This window comes from Taeniopygia guttata, chromosome 5 (assembly GCF_048771995.1).
Source record: "Taeniopygia guttata chromosome 5, bTaeGut7.mat, whole genome shotgun sequence".
Lineage (NCBI taxonomy): Eukaryota > Metazoa > Chordata > Aves > Passeriformes > Estrildidae > Taeniopygia > Taeniopygia guttata.
In genome coordinates, this window is record NC_133030.1 from 29,641,475 (window position 1) to 29,658,602 (window position 17,128).

General features: G+C 40.5%; 1 protein-coding gene across 4 annotated transcripts in view; it reads right to left on the bottom strand.

Annotated features, from left to right (window-relative positions):
- PAPLN (papilin, proteoglycan like sulfated glycoprotein) overlaps positions 1 to 17,128 on the bottom strand; it is a 68,603-nt gene that overhangs the window by 30,330 nt on the left and 21,145 nt on the right. For all 4 annotated transcript variants that reach the window (XM_030274365.4, XM_072930031.1, XM_072930032.1 and 1 more), the window contains exons 2-3: positions 8,644 to 8,706; positions 316 to 431 (exon numbers count right to left, since the gene is read on the bottom strand). In XM_030274365.4, the coding sequence (XP_030130225.4) occupies positions 316 to 431; positions 8,644 to 8,700 (173 nt within the window). In that variant the 5' untranslated portion in view covers positions 8,701 to 8,706. The remainder of the gene's footprint in view (positions 1 to 315; positions 432 to 8,643; positions 8,707 to 17,128) is intronic.

Below are 17,128 nucleotides of genomic sequence, written 5' to 3' on the forward strand. Positions count from 1 at the left end.
ACTAGACCTGATTGAGCAGCTGCTACCATGCCAATCCCCTGATTGCACAGCCTCAGATCTCACAGAGAAACTGCTGTGCTCTATCAAAGGAGCCAAAGCGAGCATGTGTTGAAGAGGGCACTACTCAAAGTAGCAGTGACAAGACTGAAACTGGGGCTCATCTCAAAGTGGACTCATTCCCCTGGTATCAAACATTAAGTCATTTTTTTTCTGGCTATATATTGGAACATAACTTCAGGAGATCAGTAACAGTACAACACATTTAAAGAAAAGAAAGAAAAAAAAAAAAAAAAAGAAAAAAAGGTTAGCCCTCACCTTTGGGAATAGCAGCGTCGTTGCCGAAAGCTGACTCCACCGCCACAGCTCCGACTGCATTTGCTCCATTCACCCCAGCTCCCCCAGACATCAACCTGCCTTTTCATCCGGCGGCCCTGGAAATAAAAAACCCCACAGACATAGCAAAAACACATGGCAACACGGGAAAAAAAAAAAAAAAAGATAATGAAGCAGAGATCCTATGTGTTCCCTTGTAAAAAAAGGCTGTCTTGCTGTGCTGTATTCCTAACATGAAAAGTGGCACACAGTACTACATCAGAAAGATCAGGTCTCTAGGAGTATTAGCTTGCTGAAGCCATATAGCACATCCAGCTTCATAATCTCTCATAACTGCTACTGTTTGGCTATTCATAGAATTTCAGCACTTTTGAATAACGATCTAATAGAAGATAACATCTTTGTCTCAGCAAGGCAGCAAAGGCAAATCATTACTTCAGGGACTCTGAGCCCTGTCACTCCACACCAGATCAATAGAGCCACTTAAACCCAAATCCTTGGCTCTAAATCCAGTACTTAAGTGAAGTAAACGAAGATGAAAGAAATGCCCCAGAACACACTTTTTACTGCAACAGAATTCCATATGTAGAGCTTTATTCCTCTTACCCAACTGTGTCCAACGACAGTGTCAAGGTCTGGGCCATCATTAGCAAAACCCTTATTAATTTTGTATTTAGAAAGTCAAATACTGACATTAAGAGAAATCACCATGATAATATAGACAAAAATTTACAAGTGTGAAGGAACCAACCAAAATACATTGTCTTAGAAATATATGAAATATCATATTTTCAGAAGAAAAAGGCCTTCTGCAGCTGATGGGATCCACATACAGCAGGACATGTGTGTTTAGTGGGAAGAATGGCAATATCTTAAGGAAAAAAGTAATATTTGCAAGATTCAGTAGGATTAATTCTGCTTGAAAAAAGAAGGTAAGTGCAGGATTACCTGGTGAGTGACACTGTAAAAACAGGATTTGCTGGGCAGATGCAAACTGTAGGGCAGTTTATGTATACAATTGTACTGCTGAGAAGGTAGTACAGGCCATTTAGGCACTGAGACATTTGCTGTAGTGAAGAGTGGGCAGGCAGAGTAAAAAAAGGTTAAAAATTATTGTGATGTGATCTAACTCGCCTCCACACATAAACATCCAAACCTCTGCTAAAAATAGAAGCTAGTCTCATAAATCATCCAGTGAGTCCAGCTCAGGCAAGATGCATGGGTTAATCCACCCTTGTCAGTTAGACAGGTTTTATAGTTTTCCACACACTCTCTGCCTTATTGTATGTCCAAGCAACAGTCTTGTTTCTTTACTTCACCTTAATTCCCTGCTGCTGGCAGAGGAACAGTCAAAAATACTAGCCAATCATATCTATGCATTTACTACCAAATTACCCACAACTATCTAGCTGCAGAGTCACCCCAAATTAGTGAAAGTGTGAAACACTTTCTTCCTATCTCAGCTACTTATTTTTCTTCACACATTTTTTTCTAATACCTCTGGTTCAGATTAACTCTGTTTGTCTTCGCCCTCCTCATTCAGTGGCACTGCCCAGGTTACAGCCACTTCTACATACCTCCTCTTGGCCAAGTCAACATCTCCCTGATCCTGTGCCAAACCCTTCTCCCACTCTTTCACTCCAGATATTCAGCTCACTGTTTGTCTCCTGCATTCTCATTTGCCTTTCTGGGCATAATCCCAACAATAGTGTTTTAGCTTTCAGCAAGGTTTTTTCAGCAATCTTATTTTCCCAAGTTTTTCTTTCAGACACCTAATTCCTCCCTCCCTGTAATCCCTCTTCCCTTACCGTCAAAAGAATAAAATACACTAGCACTCTTTCTCACAGTCTTATTCCTCTGTATCAACTGACTGATTTAGGTGCAGTATTAGCTCACCCTGGAAACAAGGGACCTTTCAGTCAGCATAAGGGAGAAGGAAACATGTAGATAAAAATCCAAAGGAAGAGCATTTGAAAGTCAGATTACTGGAAGGCAATTAGGATAGAAAACCCTTCCTTGACACACACACACCACCCTGATAAATATTCCAATATCCCTCCTACAGAACTAGCATTATTTATTCCTTCTATAGAGAGTAAAATCTGCAGGGACTCTTTGTTGTAAGGCTTATGCATCCACAGAGTGCATGAACAATCATTTTTCTCAGTATCACTCCATTTATGTACACTCCAAAAGGAGCATTAGACAAAAGAATCCTCCCTAAGCTGTACAGTGTCAGAGAAAGATTTTAATAGGGGCCCAACTCCCATATTTGGAAATCTGTGTACAGTCCTCATTGCTTCAGTAACTGCACATGTGTAGGCAAACAAAGAGAAAGCTGCATGTTTATAAATACAAATATATTATTACATAACCTGACAACATGACAGTTTTAGATGCTGTCAGTTTCTATTCCAAAAGCCACTTTCTGCTCTCTTCAGACCCTGGGATGCTTTTATCTCATGTCAGCCAGGACAACTAAATTCCATTCCCTCATGGATTTCAGAATGAAAAATCTACAATCTTCATCACTGTTGCAAATTCATTTGGTTCTGTTCTTCCCTTGCTTCAGCTTGACATTCATACAAGAATGTAGATTCTTTATCTGCATAAAATATATATTTTAATGTTTCAAGAGAAGAGAGAAAACACACACAACCATCTTTCTTGACTTCTAAAAACTCCCCAAAGGGCAGTCAATTAATGCCCAACTGCTCTGTCCAGTTTTATCACCAGTTGAGACACCAGCAATGCATCCTTTCTGGGAATATTGATATTGCCCACGACCCTGGCACTGTGGACTCTCAGGGCCCATTTGCATACAGGCTACTGTGGTATACAAGTTTAGAAGGCCAGGGATTTTATTTTTATGAACACTGCATTGCTTTCATCAATTCCTAGACAGAAGAGCTGCTGATGTAGTTGCAGCATCTGCTGTTACCAGGCCAACTGCATCTGATATCATCAGCAAGTAAAGAGCTATGCCTCTGAGTCATTAGACCTCCAGACCTCATCTGCAAAGACAGTTCCAGTATGCATCACAGGCAAACAAAAGAATTCTGGAAAAGTGTGCTAGATAGCTTATTATATACCATGTAATGTTTATTTTTGTGTATGACACATGTACTGGAAGAGAAGCTATGAATGGGCACTATGTAGGAGCATTTTAAAGGGGGTCCTTGAAAGACTTTCCAGTCAGTTTGATGAGATGGATAGGAAACTATGCATGGGAAGAGGACTGTGCTTCCTAGGCAAACACATTGCAGGCATGCAGCAATCCACATAGTTAATATCACCAGTTGTGGAGAAGTGATTCAGTGGGAACAATTTCCTAGTGCCTTGTTGCAACTCAAATACTAGCAAGCTATCAAAGCAAACATCAATTTACTATACAGTCCCAAGTGAGCAATGAAGCTCTGCAGTCACACATCCCAACAACCTACATCCCAGGTAAGTTCTTACCCCTTGCTCCTTGGACACCTTTCAGGACTCAGAGATAGTCACCCTGGGTTATTCTGTGGGTTTTTTTGGTGCTGCTTTTCCAGACTGACGAGCAGCAACAAAATATCCTGTTGCACCACTCCAACAGCCGCTACTCAAAGCACGTGGTTACTGATAACCACACTATGCCCGAGAGGTTCTGGACAAGGCCAGTGCTCACTTTTAGCCCAGAAGGTTGCACAGCTTTGGCCTATTGAGGTGCGACTGAAGCATCATTTTGGACACTGAAATGTTGTTACTGTGGCTTCTGGAGCTGTTTCATATGCTTCTAAGTTCCACAGGAATCAGATACAAATCTCAGAGTGGACAGGGAGAATGTGGCAAGAAATAAAGGCTGACAACAAGGCTCTGTTCAGCTGTTACCCACTGAAAACAAATATTGCTCACAATGATAAGTAATGTGGTGTTACAGTTATGTAGTGTTTCCATGGCTTAAAACTACAGTCGAAATCAGACTCTCTCTCTTTAACCTTTCTTAGTATTTTTGAAATAGCACTGCATCATTTTATTTGATGAATATCTACTTTCTGGTTCTTTAAAGTTTCTGAAATATGGTTAATGTTGATTTTGACACACCCTGAACTATAGCAACATTTAGGAAACATGTAGGAGAGAAGGGTGAAAAACAAATACTTTACAAAAGAAAACTATCACCACTATCACTTCTGTAATGGTTTCATTGCCAAAGTCTTGGCAAATAAGAAGTCTCCAGTGAAAAAATGCAACTTTGACAACCTTGAATAATAAGTGCTTAGGGAGAAGTTAATTGCTCAGAGAAAAGTTTATAATGGAAAGGGGAAAAGAAAGAAAGTGTTAAGTGCCCCAAAGGTTGGCTGTTCCCTGTGGGCCAGTAATGGGAGGCTCTCCCAGGACAGCAAGCCAGGGAGCAGCACAAACCAGTGAGCAGCACAAGCCAGCAAGCAGCCCCAGTCCTGGGAATTGGGCACCTCCACCTGAAACCAGGCTGGGAGTTGGGACTGCAGGTGGGCCTGACTCATCAGGGTCCATGGCTGGCCAGGCAGAGTTGTGCAGATCCTCAACCACACAGGAGCCAGAAGTCCCAGGAGCCTAAAAGGGTGTTCTGGGCAGTGGGCTGGGTGTGGAGAGTCCAGTTAGGGCCTGTAAAGCCTAGTAGTACCCTCAGGGCCCTAACAAAAATAACCCACATGGACTGTGTCCTTAGATCATGTGCTCTTTGGGATACGAACCATTTCCTTCTCCTTTCTATATCCAGAAGAATTACCCAGTACTGCAATGATGACCACCAAAAATATATTTTCACATAGCTAAGCTCTGCATGACATGTGGTATCCAACCCTCAAACTTAATTGAAAGGGAGCTGAAAACATTCAGTATATGTTACATGTTCATAATTTAGATTCTTGCTGCTATGCCAATATGCATTTTCAAGATGGCTTAATCTGCAACCAGCTAGGATATTACCCAAAAATGCTACCAAAAAAGAACTAATGAATCCAAATCACATCAGCAAAGAATTTTTTTATAATTCTATCTTAACCATTGATCTTGGCACAGACACAGCAGGCGTGCAAAGAGCTTTGAAGGTGAATAATGCCAAGTACCATTTCTATGAATAATGAATAAGCAACCAAAGAATTGTATTTGAGTAAAACTAGAAAAACAAGAATGAAAGTGAACAAGATAGTGACAGCAGGAAGCAAAATACAAAGTGGTGCAGAAGAAGTGACTATCTTATTAAGACAAGTTGCTTTACGAAGATGAGGGAAAAAAACTCAGGCTTTGTTAGCTTAAATGGCTTGTGGTTTACACTCACTGTGTACATCTCCTTTCATTCCACTCTCACCCTAGCCATGGCTCGTTAGCATATCCCCTCTAACAAATCCAGTAAAATCCAGCAGTTCCCTGATACCTTCAATTTCTCAAAACACTTCAGATTCTCCGTACATCACTGAACCAACTCCCTCATGGTTCTGTGTTCCCTGTTCAACTCTTCAGCACACCTCACTGTGCTGCCTCTCTCTGGGCTGTCCCACCCTATAGCTAGCTCCTTCCACACCCACAGATTTTCTGTCAGCTTGGGAGGACATGGTGCATGCCTGGTGCACGGCACAGCCAGGGACGTGCTGCCCCATGGCTCTGTGCCCCGTTGCTGGGCAGCGGGCAAAGCAGGTACCAGTTCTTTTCAGGAATGAAAAGGCTCCAGGAACTCTGGGTGGCCTGGAGATGAGGGGAGAATTTAAAGAACTCTAAAAAGATACAGGCATTGCAGAGAAGTCAAATTAATTCTTGGAATCCTTCTGGAGGAAATGGAGCACTTTCAGAAAACTCTACAAAGAGGATGATTGTGAGTAAACTTTGTGACCCCAAACTTACTTGGAAAAGTGGACAAAACACACAGTATGAAGTCACTAGAAGTTGTTTATCCAAGGGGCCTAACAGGAACTCAAGGTTGAAATGGATAAACTGTTACATACTAGCAGACAACCCTCTCAGCTAAATCCACTTCAACATGTGATTATTGGAAAGTGGAAAATCTGACACCAGTTTACAAAATGATCCCAGGGGAACCTATGGAACTGTACATTCACAGAGCGTAAAACTGACATCAGCTGATAAATTAATAGAAGTTATAACAAAGAACAGAGCTAGCAGGCACCTGCATAAATACAGGGTGTTTGGGAAAAAGTCAATAAGACTTTTAAAGGCAAATTCTTCTTCTTCTTAGAAGATTGCAGTTCTTAGAACATTCTAAATTCTTTTAAGAATATTGCAGTTCTTCAATTCACAAACACATTAACAAAGGTAATCTGCTAAATACACTCAGATTTGCAAAAAACTTCTCAAAAAAATCCTTCACCTAAAGCTTTGAAGGAAATTAAGCATCAGAAGGACAATTGTTCAATGGATGATGAGCAAGTGGCCCAAAGACAAAAGCAGGAGTAAAATCTCCATCAACTGCAAGACCTGACATTAGCAGCAGAATTCCATAAGGAACCAGAATGCCTCAACTCATTTATTAGTTATGCCAAAACCACATAAGTAATGAAAGCAGATGATAAGGGTAATATAGGGTAGTAAAGGACAACAGAAAATCAGAAACATACTGCAAAGAAATATGGGAAAACATTATAGTATTAGCAATTTATCACTAAAATGACAGTGGAGATTTAATGTAGGCAACTTAAGTGACACACAGGGGAAACACAAATCCTATCCCAAAATGCTATTATTTATTAATTATTAATTAATAATTAATAATTAATGATAGTTGATATTTAGCTCTCAAAAGCAGGATCTTGGTATTATGGATTTAAGGAGGCATTGACCAAATTCAGGAAAGAGAGACAGAGACATCTCAAGCTCAAAGGGTTCATATACTGGAAGAGTATTGGGGGAAATTATATTTGCCTATCTTTAATGTTTTTTTCTAGACACATGCTCATGACATAGCTGTAGACAGGTTATAGGGCAAAACAAGCTGGTTCTACCTGGTAAAATTATTCTTGTGCATGTTTTCTTCCTTTCCCTCCATAGGAATAACAGTAAAATCTCCTTTTTCTCTGTCCTCACAGTAATTTTTACTGTTTCTGTATGACCTTAACTTTGATGTCCTTGTGCACCTTCTGCCCTTTGTCAAAGCTGGTTAAGACATCTAAAAGTTTATTCAATAGATTAGCACTTTAAACAATAACAATGTTAAGTTATTCAGAATGAATTAAAAAGCAGCATTTCAACCTAGAAATGCAGATCCATATAAAGAAACAGTGTTCAGAGGAAACGTATTACTTGGACAGATCCAGTATGTCAGGGAAACTGACATACTTCAGTGGTGGCCAAGCAAAACTTCTTTCATTCAGCATAGCTTCAAGAGGAATTATTGATTGCATGCAGGGGGTAGGAGTCTAATGCTACAGAGAAATGTCAGCCTTCACAGTCTCAGGGTATTTCAGTAGTAGTCCTTCCAAAAAAAAAAAAAACCAAGAAAAAAAAAATCACCAAAATCTCCAAATTGGAAATAGGCAAATGAACAGATGAACTGAATAGAATATATTCCATTTCTGGTTCCTTTACCATACAGTATGATTTAAGTATATTTCCATCTGTAAGAGAAAATATGACAACCAACAAACTCTGCTTGATTTCTGGTCTCTCATCCCTGATCTTCAAAGGTGGCCTAGAAAACAAAACACTTACTCCAAGTGATAATTGCCTCTTTTTTCCCCCACTCTCTTTCCCTTTACACCTAACAAACATGTAATGTCTTCCTTTGCTAACACTTTCACTCTTCTCTGCAGGTCATCTTTTACCTTAGGTGACCAACTCACTAATAAAGTTTAACTTCAAGTCAGGGAAACAGTTCTCAAGCTTCAGAGAGATCCCGCTTCTTACTCAGAAAGAACAGGAATCCCAGTTCGTAATTGCTGCATTCTTTTTCTGATAATATCACATCGGCTTAACATAAAGTAACCTCTCCAGCAAAGCTAAACCACATGGCTTATACTTCTAAGATCAAGGAAAAGAGAAAAATAAGTTAGCCAAAAATCCATTCTCTTTATTTCAAGTGATAAGTCTCTCTAGCTTTGAAGCAGAAGACAGCAATTACTGCCTTGCAGATAACATCCCTAGAACCAAAGGCACTACCAGAATTCTATTATTTAATTGCCATGTTACACTTTACATAAGTGTGCCACAATAGGCCTGATGACTTGAACCAATTAGCTCTTTCAGAAATATTTTCTACAAAGCATTTGAGTTACAGATGTTGACAGTTCAAAACAGAAGTATCTTTCATTTCTTATAACAGTGTTCAGAAGAGCATTTACTCACTGAAAATGCAGAAGGTGGTGTCGTTGTTAGCATGAGCAGAAGGAACAGATTCTTCATCTCTGCCTGTGGGAACACAAAAGTTACTCACCAGGATTGCTTGCTTCTTTGCTGTTTGTTTGGTGGAAAAGATACAATATCATGAAATAAAAATGGAGGTGGAAGCAAAATCAAGGAGAGAGAAGAAAAGCAGTTTTACCACTCAGCTCCCTGGACAGATGAAGGCATCTGCAAAGATTGAAATTACCCTGCACAGAAAGCCAGGATATAATTACTGAGAGCAGGTATTTCCCTGAACTTTCCTCTGGTATTATGAGAACACCATCCCCAGGCACAGTGGAAGGTGCATGCTGTTGCATGTCTGCCCTCCCACCCCTTTATGTATACACCTGATAAAATACGTGAGGATTGCAATGACTTCAACCAACCCAAGTTAAAAAATTCCACAGTTAAAATTTCTGTACACTACATTCATCTTGTGTGGTTGTGCTTGTTTAAAATCCAACAATTCATCATGGACAGCTATAGCTAGAGTCCACCATGACCATTAAGTCCCTCTGCAGAGCTAGAAAGGAGATCAGGTCATGTAGGCTGGTATGGCAACATACAATAGCTCCTAAATTTGGGGCATCATCCACATTTTGGACCACAATACTTTGGTGGTACATTCCCTGTTGCTACTTAACCCTTCCTCTTTTGAGTTGCAGTGACACCAACCACCACCCACCAGAGCTCACAGCTGTGACAGGGACACTTCAGCCACTACAATCTGACTCTTTCTCATCACCGATTTCTCATGACCTTGTGACCAGTTAAGCCCAGAGGAAAAAAAAAAAAAAAAGGTCAGACTAGATATTCCTAGCAGTTTTATCTAGTTTGGGCTTCTTTCTAACTTGGAAAATGAAAGGTAAAAGGAAAAATTTTCCTTTCACAGTATGCAAAAGCATCAAGGAAGAAATTTATTTAGTCAGTCCTTGTAACAATATCTGTTTTAATATTAAAACTTCATATATAGCTCCTTTAGCCTGGCCTATTAAATCCAGATAAAATACAGAATGTGTATCACTTTTAACAGTGATAACATTGATATAAAATCATTGTTGCATGAGGATATGACATCAGAACCAAGAAATACCCAAAATGAAATTTAGTTTATCTGGTATTTGAGTATTTCAGGTTGCTTTATGATTGGCAGCCATTTTTCTTATAGTCTTAGGCCTCAATGAACAGATTTTATTACAACTCTCCAAGTCCGTATATACCATGGATTTTAACACTCCCAACATTCACTATGCTGAGAATAAAAAGCTTGTTCCTAAATACTTTCAGATGTAAAAGCTACTAAAAAAAATCAGTTGCATCAGTCTCTGTGCAAAATAGTAAAGAGCAGGGAAAGTGGAATCGGGAAAACAAGCACTGATAAACTTCTCTCCCTACATACTGAGCATCAGTCCTATGATTAATAAGAAAATGAAGATATAGGAGCTTTTTATATGAAAAGGCTATCATTAATTTTGGTTTAGTTATTCTTAGGAAAATGAGGGAAGACTGTGTATCCTCCATCACCCACAGGTGCTACTACTACTCTTCCTATTCAAATCAAGGAGAAATAACCTGGGGATACCCTCTAGAAGAGGTCAAGAATGCTCTCTGTGCTATAGAGGCCAATAACCAGATCAGGCTGTATCACTGTCACAACCCTACCAAGCATCCTACCCTTTCTTAAGGGAAGCACAGGCAAGAAGAGACCCTTTTGCTACAAGATCTGTATACCCAAGTAGCAAAGTTCTCCTGAATGACCGTATAATGGCCCACAGCACTAGGAAAAGGCACTGTGAAAGCAGCATATTCCTTGAATGCTGTTACCATCAGAAGTAAATATTTGACATTAGCTCCTATTCCTACTACCAAGAGGGAAAAAAATCATCTCTTTCCCAGTACTTCTCTCTCATATATTCCATTTCCAACCACCTCTCAGGTCCACAGATATGGCCTTGAAAATCAAATCCTTGTTCTGCTGCTAATGAACTGTCTGTTCAGCTCTTTCTACCAAGAGGCAGACAGAGAGCTGGGACCACATGAGGCTCCTGGAGAAGAGGCTAGAGGAGCAGGTCACCAGGGCTAGCGGCGCTCCCATTTTCCATTGGACGTTTTTAGCCAGGCAGCAGAAAAAGATTCTCTGAGGAGACAAGTAGAGTCAGAACCCAATGTATGGGGCAACCATGTGCACCAAAGGAGTGAGAGGTTACAGCTCTGGTGCTTGTTTGTACTTTTGCACCATTTCACTTGTATGGAAATTGCTATCATATGTCCCAAATTTAGAATTAAAATGTTTAGACCATCCAGATCGATTAAACTGGTCAAGAGATTCCAGGAAGGATCAGCAGAAGGAAGAACAGGAGCATCTGTATCCTATGAAATTCCCCAGTGGAAAACAAATCCTGTATTTGATTACTGAGTGTCAACAAACTTGTTATTTTAGAAGTTTCATCAGATGTAGGATTCAGCATTGATTCCTTTCACCTTAGTTTCAACCACAACAGATGGGATTGAAGAATCTGTCTGAAAACTTAAAAAAAGGGTCAAGTTCTGTTTCGGGATTTAATGGCCCTTTACCTCCTTGTAGGATCTGGGGTACAGCAGTATATGTTTATTCTGCTCACTCACCATTCTTCTCGCTGCAGGTTGGGTATGCAGGGGAAGGAATGAAAAGCACAGTGTTTTGCAGTTCTTTCACTTGTAACAACAGCAGCTGCTGCTCCCTGAGCCTTCTGCCCTTCTCTAGTTTTCTTCAACCTCCCCAGCTCCCTTTTCCCACTGTGTGCTAGAACAGCATCTCCACCCCTCCTCCACCCAGAAATAGCAGCAGAGCCTGAGGGGAAATGGTGACTTTATGCTCAAGCTATGGAACAGCTGCTGGAAAGCTCACAAGGAGGAATTCCTGCCATAGTGCTAAAATATGAAGTTATCTCAGGGAGAGGGTTTATGAGTTCACAACAAGAAAGGAACAACCAGAAATAGAGGTGTGCCTAGCTGAAACTTCTGCCCATACACCAGAAGAGATTCAAATCGTCTAGGCAGTCACATCTGGCATTAACTGCTTGGGTGAGACAAATAAAGGCTTGAAGTCAGGAGTGATGCCAGCCATCTGTGAGCTTGGTCAAAAAGAATTGGCTTCAGAGTTGAGCTCTGGACTGTTTTCTGTAGGAGATGCTGACCCAAGCTTCTCCAAACACTGGAGAAATTCACACTGGGATTTAACTTTAACAGCTCAGGAACCTTCTATTCCAAAACAGGAGGGTGATAGGACCACAGAGGAGATAGCTGGAATTTCCTAACTGAACAGAACACAAGAACTCCACTACCACTGGAAACTGGGATAAGCACCCTTATTTGAGGGCTTAACACTGAGCCCACTTTAGAAAGAAGCTTCTGTCTTTACAAACAGAAGTTCTAGAAAAGACAGATGGGCAGACTTGGAGACTTCTCTATAGTGGAGCCAGCAGTGAGCTGCTGTAAAAATATTTTATTTAGTTTGAAACTCTTATCCAGGGCCAGGCAGCCTTAGCAAGATCAGTCAAATCTTCATGAAGTCCAGAAACATGTTTTAGAATCAAGGACAGTTTTAATGACTCCTGTATTTACTTTACATGTGTAAATCCTGCCTTCCAATGCACAAATAAAATTGCTTACTTAAACTTGGCCACTTTTCCAAGCAACCTCTCAACATCCATGTTCTTGGGGAAACAAGACCTACATTGCTGGTATAAATATGAAAAAATAACTTTGAATCAGTTGTCTAATTTCAGGGTCTCAAAAGCAATGAAGTTACATTTTGAGGGAACAGATACTGGACCAGGATGCAGAGATGTGTTGAACTTGTAATGATGATGTAAAGACGATGACTTTTTCTTTTCAACAGGAAGGAAATCCAAACTTATAAGTAATGTTATGAATAACTTATCTTTGTGTAAGCAAGAACTTAAGCTGTTTAGGCACTACAGAATCAGATCACAAAGCCAGAATAAAACAAGTTTCATGAGCTCCATTGCTCACACATTTATCAGGTTTTCTCTATTATTTTTGAAAATAATTGGACAGCCAGTGTTATTCTCTGTTTAGCACACAAGACAGATCAGCCTTCTTTGGCGTGTGAAACACATTTCTAAATCATCTGTAGCCAAAGACACATATCACATTTGTGGGTCAGGGATTATTATAGGAGTGGTTCATAGGCAGAAGGCAAAAAGACTCATTCAGGGCTCCTGCTTGTGTAATCTAGATGAGATTTAGCTGGACGTGCAGGTAAGTGGCAAAGCCACACAGCATTACTGACTTTGGCAGGTCCTCACAAGTAATTTCATCTCCCTTTTGGGAATTTGAATTACCCAGTATGGATATATAATTTCCTTTGAAGTAACCCTGACAGCTGCACAGTTGCATGCACAGCTTCTGAAATAGTGGTTGGCTACCCTGACAATAAATATTTACCTGCTGCAATATCAACAGAAATGGCTTATTGTAAAGTTTAGCACATCCAGCACTAAAACAGATGTTGCCACAGGGATCCCACTACACACAGGTTTTCAGAAATTTCTTTCCTTTCCTCCATTCACTCCCCTTTAACACATCAGATCTCACTTTGATGTTATATTTTTAGAAATTTGGTTGAAGGAGGTGGGAAGCCAGAATGGGCAACATATCATCATCCTGTTATTCACTGACAGAAATTTTTTGAATCATTGACTAAGAGCAAAGTCTTCGAGCTTTTAGATTCACTACATTTTCTAAAGACATTATGATTTTTGCTTTGCTCTAAAAACCACCCAGCATATCTTTGTTCCCGCTTGCTTTTGTTTGCCTTGACAACTGAGAAGCACCTCTTAAGTTTTTGCTGGAAGAATTAATAAGGAAAAATATACACACAGAGGAAGAAGCTAAGATGAAGGTGGGGAGACAAACGGGCTCCATGGAACAGGGATCAAGGATAGGGAAAAACCTCCCTTTGCTTAGGATGTGAGCCTAGTGAGGAGAGCACAAGGACCACATCACACGGCCTACAGGAACAAGGAAATAAATCACCACATTAGGCAGATGATATCACATTCAAGATACTTCTTAATATGCCTGTTTTGTTTCCCAAACACAGTCAATCATCCTGGTTTTGGACAAATTTTCAAAGATCTTATGTCCTTTGTGTTGGGGCAGATAAGCCAAATAATGTCTATGTGCTTGTTAAAACTGAAAGATGATGAATTTCCTTTGTCTTGACCATGCCATGAACCAAATCCATGAAGAGCTGCTTGTATACAAAGCAAAGGGTAAATGTTTATAAATGAGTGCAAACACAGGACTGGCTGAAAGGGCTTAATGGGAAAGAGGAGAAAACAAAGAGAACACAACTTGTCTGAGCAGAAATTTTATGGTGGTGTCTTTACCATTGTTATCCAGATTTAATAATTCATTCTAATATATGTTAGAAGTTGAAGAATCCTCATCAAGAAAGTAATCCCACTGAGATATACTTTCAGCCATGCTATGCATATAATGGAAGACAAACTTTCAGCTAGAATATCTTTAAAATTCACCTTGTTAAATAAAAAAAAAATAGTTAGAAAAACTTAATAACAAGTACAGCAGCAGAGCACCAGCTGGCTAAAGAACTGAGTAGTGGTAACACACAAGCATCTTCGAGCCTGCTCTATCAATGGTTTTCAACTCAGCCTTCAGGCTGATTGCTAACATGAATCTGCACCAGGCCATCATTTCATGTGGCTGACAAAGACTGACAATATTTTTTACAGAGGACTTCTACAGTAAAATTCAGCAACACTTGGGGAAGCCACAGCAGCCTCTGAATACTAAAATCATACAAAACAGTAGCTGAAAAAGCATTAGGCTCAAGAGCAAGATAAACACACAGAGATTCTAGTAAGACCTCACACCATACCCTATCAGTGGATGGGAAAGATGCAGACCTGCCTCGTTCTGGCTCTCCAAAATCCCCAGTGATGTATCTCAGTCTTAGGTCAGTGAAGCACCATCTTCCAAGCAAATGTAACCACTATGCCAGCCCTTTGCAAGAGTTAATACAGTATTTCATGAGGGTAATTTTCTGACTACCTATTAATATCAGCTCAGATTCAATTTTATGCAACTAGCCTCCCACTATTAGGTTTGCAGCAAGAGATTTATTATAAGGAGTAAAGATAGGATTCTGCCTTCTATTTTGGTAGTCTCGCTGTGCTTAGCTGTTAATTAAATCTGGGAGCATGTAGGGATAATGACAAGCACACAGACTGATTTAGACACTGCTAAAAGAAGCCACACACTGCCTATGGAAAATACATGACAAGGACATAATACTCCAAACACTAGTATAATTGAAGAGGAATGGCTAACCATCTTTTACATTTACTACTGTCCTGTCACAGCTTAAGCTTCATTTCTATGAGTTATTTAGCCTGACCTGAAATATCACCTGACACCGAGCACTGGTGCTGTTTATAAATAATAGAATGGATTGGGTTGGAAGGAACCTTAAAGATCATTTAGTTCAAACTCCCCCTGCCCTGGCCAGGGACACCTCCACTAGACCAGGTTGTTCAAAGCCCCATCTGACATGGCCTTGAACACTACCAAGAATGGGTCATTCCCAGTTTTCCTGGCCAACCTTTTTAGTGCCTTACCACTTTCTGAATAAATAATTTCCTCCTAATATCTAGTCTAAATCTCCCCTCTTTTAGTTTAGAACCATTACCCCTTGTGCTATCACTACTGGCCGACATAAAAATTGACTCACCATCTTTTTTTAAGTCCCCTTTATATACCAGAAGGCAGCAATAAGATCCCTCTGGAGGCTTCTCTTCTCCAGGCTGAACCACGCCAGCTCTCTCAGCCTTTCTTCATAGAAGAGTTGCTCCAGCCCTCTGAGCATCTTGTGGCCTTCTGTGGACCCACTCCAGCAGCTCCATGTCTTTCTTATAGTGAGGATCCCAGATCTGGACACATTATTCCAGGTGGGGTCTCACAAGGGCAGCAGAGGAGAATCCCCTCCCTTCCCCTGCTGTCCATGCTGCTCTGGATGCAGCCCAGGATGTGGCTGGTTTTCTGGGCTGTGAGCAAATACTGACAGCTCATGTCCAGCCTTTCATCGAGGAGAACTGCCATGTTCTTCATATGGGCCCACATCAAAAGCGTTACAGAATTCTAGATAGCTGACATCAGTCAGTCTTCCCTTGTCAGTCGCTGCAGTCACTCCACCACAGAAGGACACCAGGCAGGGCAGGCAGGATTCGCTCTTTAGTGAAGCCATGCTCGCCTGTCTTGCATAATCTCCTTGTTTTGCATGCCTCCACACTGCTTCCAGGAGGATCTGCTCCACAATCTTCCCAGCTACAGAGGAGAGGCTCACAAGTGTTTAGTTCCCTGGGCCTTCCTTTATCCTCTTTTTAAAAATAGGAAAAATGTTTCCCTTTTTCCAGTCACTGGGGAGTTTGCCTGACTGCCATGACTTTTCAAGTATCATGGAGAGTGGCTTGACAGACACATCAGTCAGTTCCCTCAGGACCTGAGATGCATCTCATCAGGCCCTACAGACTTGTGCCTATGCAGTTTCCACAGGTGGTCTCAAACCTGCTCTTCACTTACAGTGGGAGGGACTTCACTCCCCAACGCCCACCTGAGCATGTTACCCAGCTGACACTAATCTCTTACAAGTCAAATTTTTGAGAATTCTTTAGGAAAATAAAGGATTTTCATGCTAGGAGATTGCTTCAAATTTATTTAACTTCATTCCATCCTAAATATAAACAGCAAATTTTGTGATGTGCAATGGGTTAAAAAAAAATAAAAAAAGGAGCGTTATTTCAAGAGGAGATTTTAAAACCATGTAAATTTTTCTCTGCCTCTTTTTGCAAGATTCACATCTCTGTTTACTGAGAGGATGTTAGCACTACATTCAACAGTATGCTTGTAGTATATATACACAGGGAACACCTGTAAAACCTTTAAATAAATTTGCTGGGGGACTAATAATAGACAGGGAACCACGAGACTATTTACCCTGAACCTCATGTGGGTTTTGATTGCTGCTGCCTCTACATTGCTTCTGGAAGTTAATATATATATATATACATTTCAAACACCACACTTGTATGGGTACATCCTGTCCCTAAGGAATTGCCCCTAAAACAGTGATGCAGACACACCTTCAGTGGTATGAGGCTAAACTCCCCCAGAGAAATGTGAGCTTGGTTATATTATTGTGCAAGAGAAAGCTGAGTAACATAAGGTGAACTAAAAGAAACAAAAATAGAACAAAATCACAACCTAAACCAGAACTTTAGATTAAGAAACTTAGGAGGGAGGATATGTGCTATTGGAATTAGGCCTGCTGTCTCTGAGAATACTGGCCCTAGCATCTTTCATCTGTCATTAAAAATTAACTTCATAAAAAATGATCTTAGGAGGGTGTGATCACACTGCA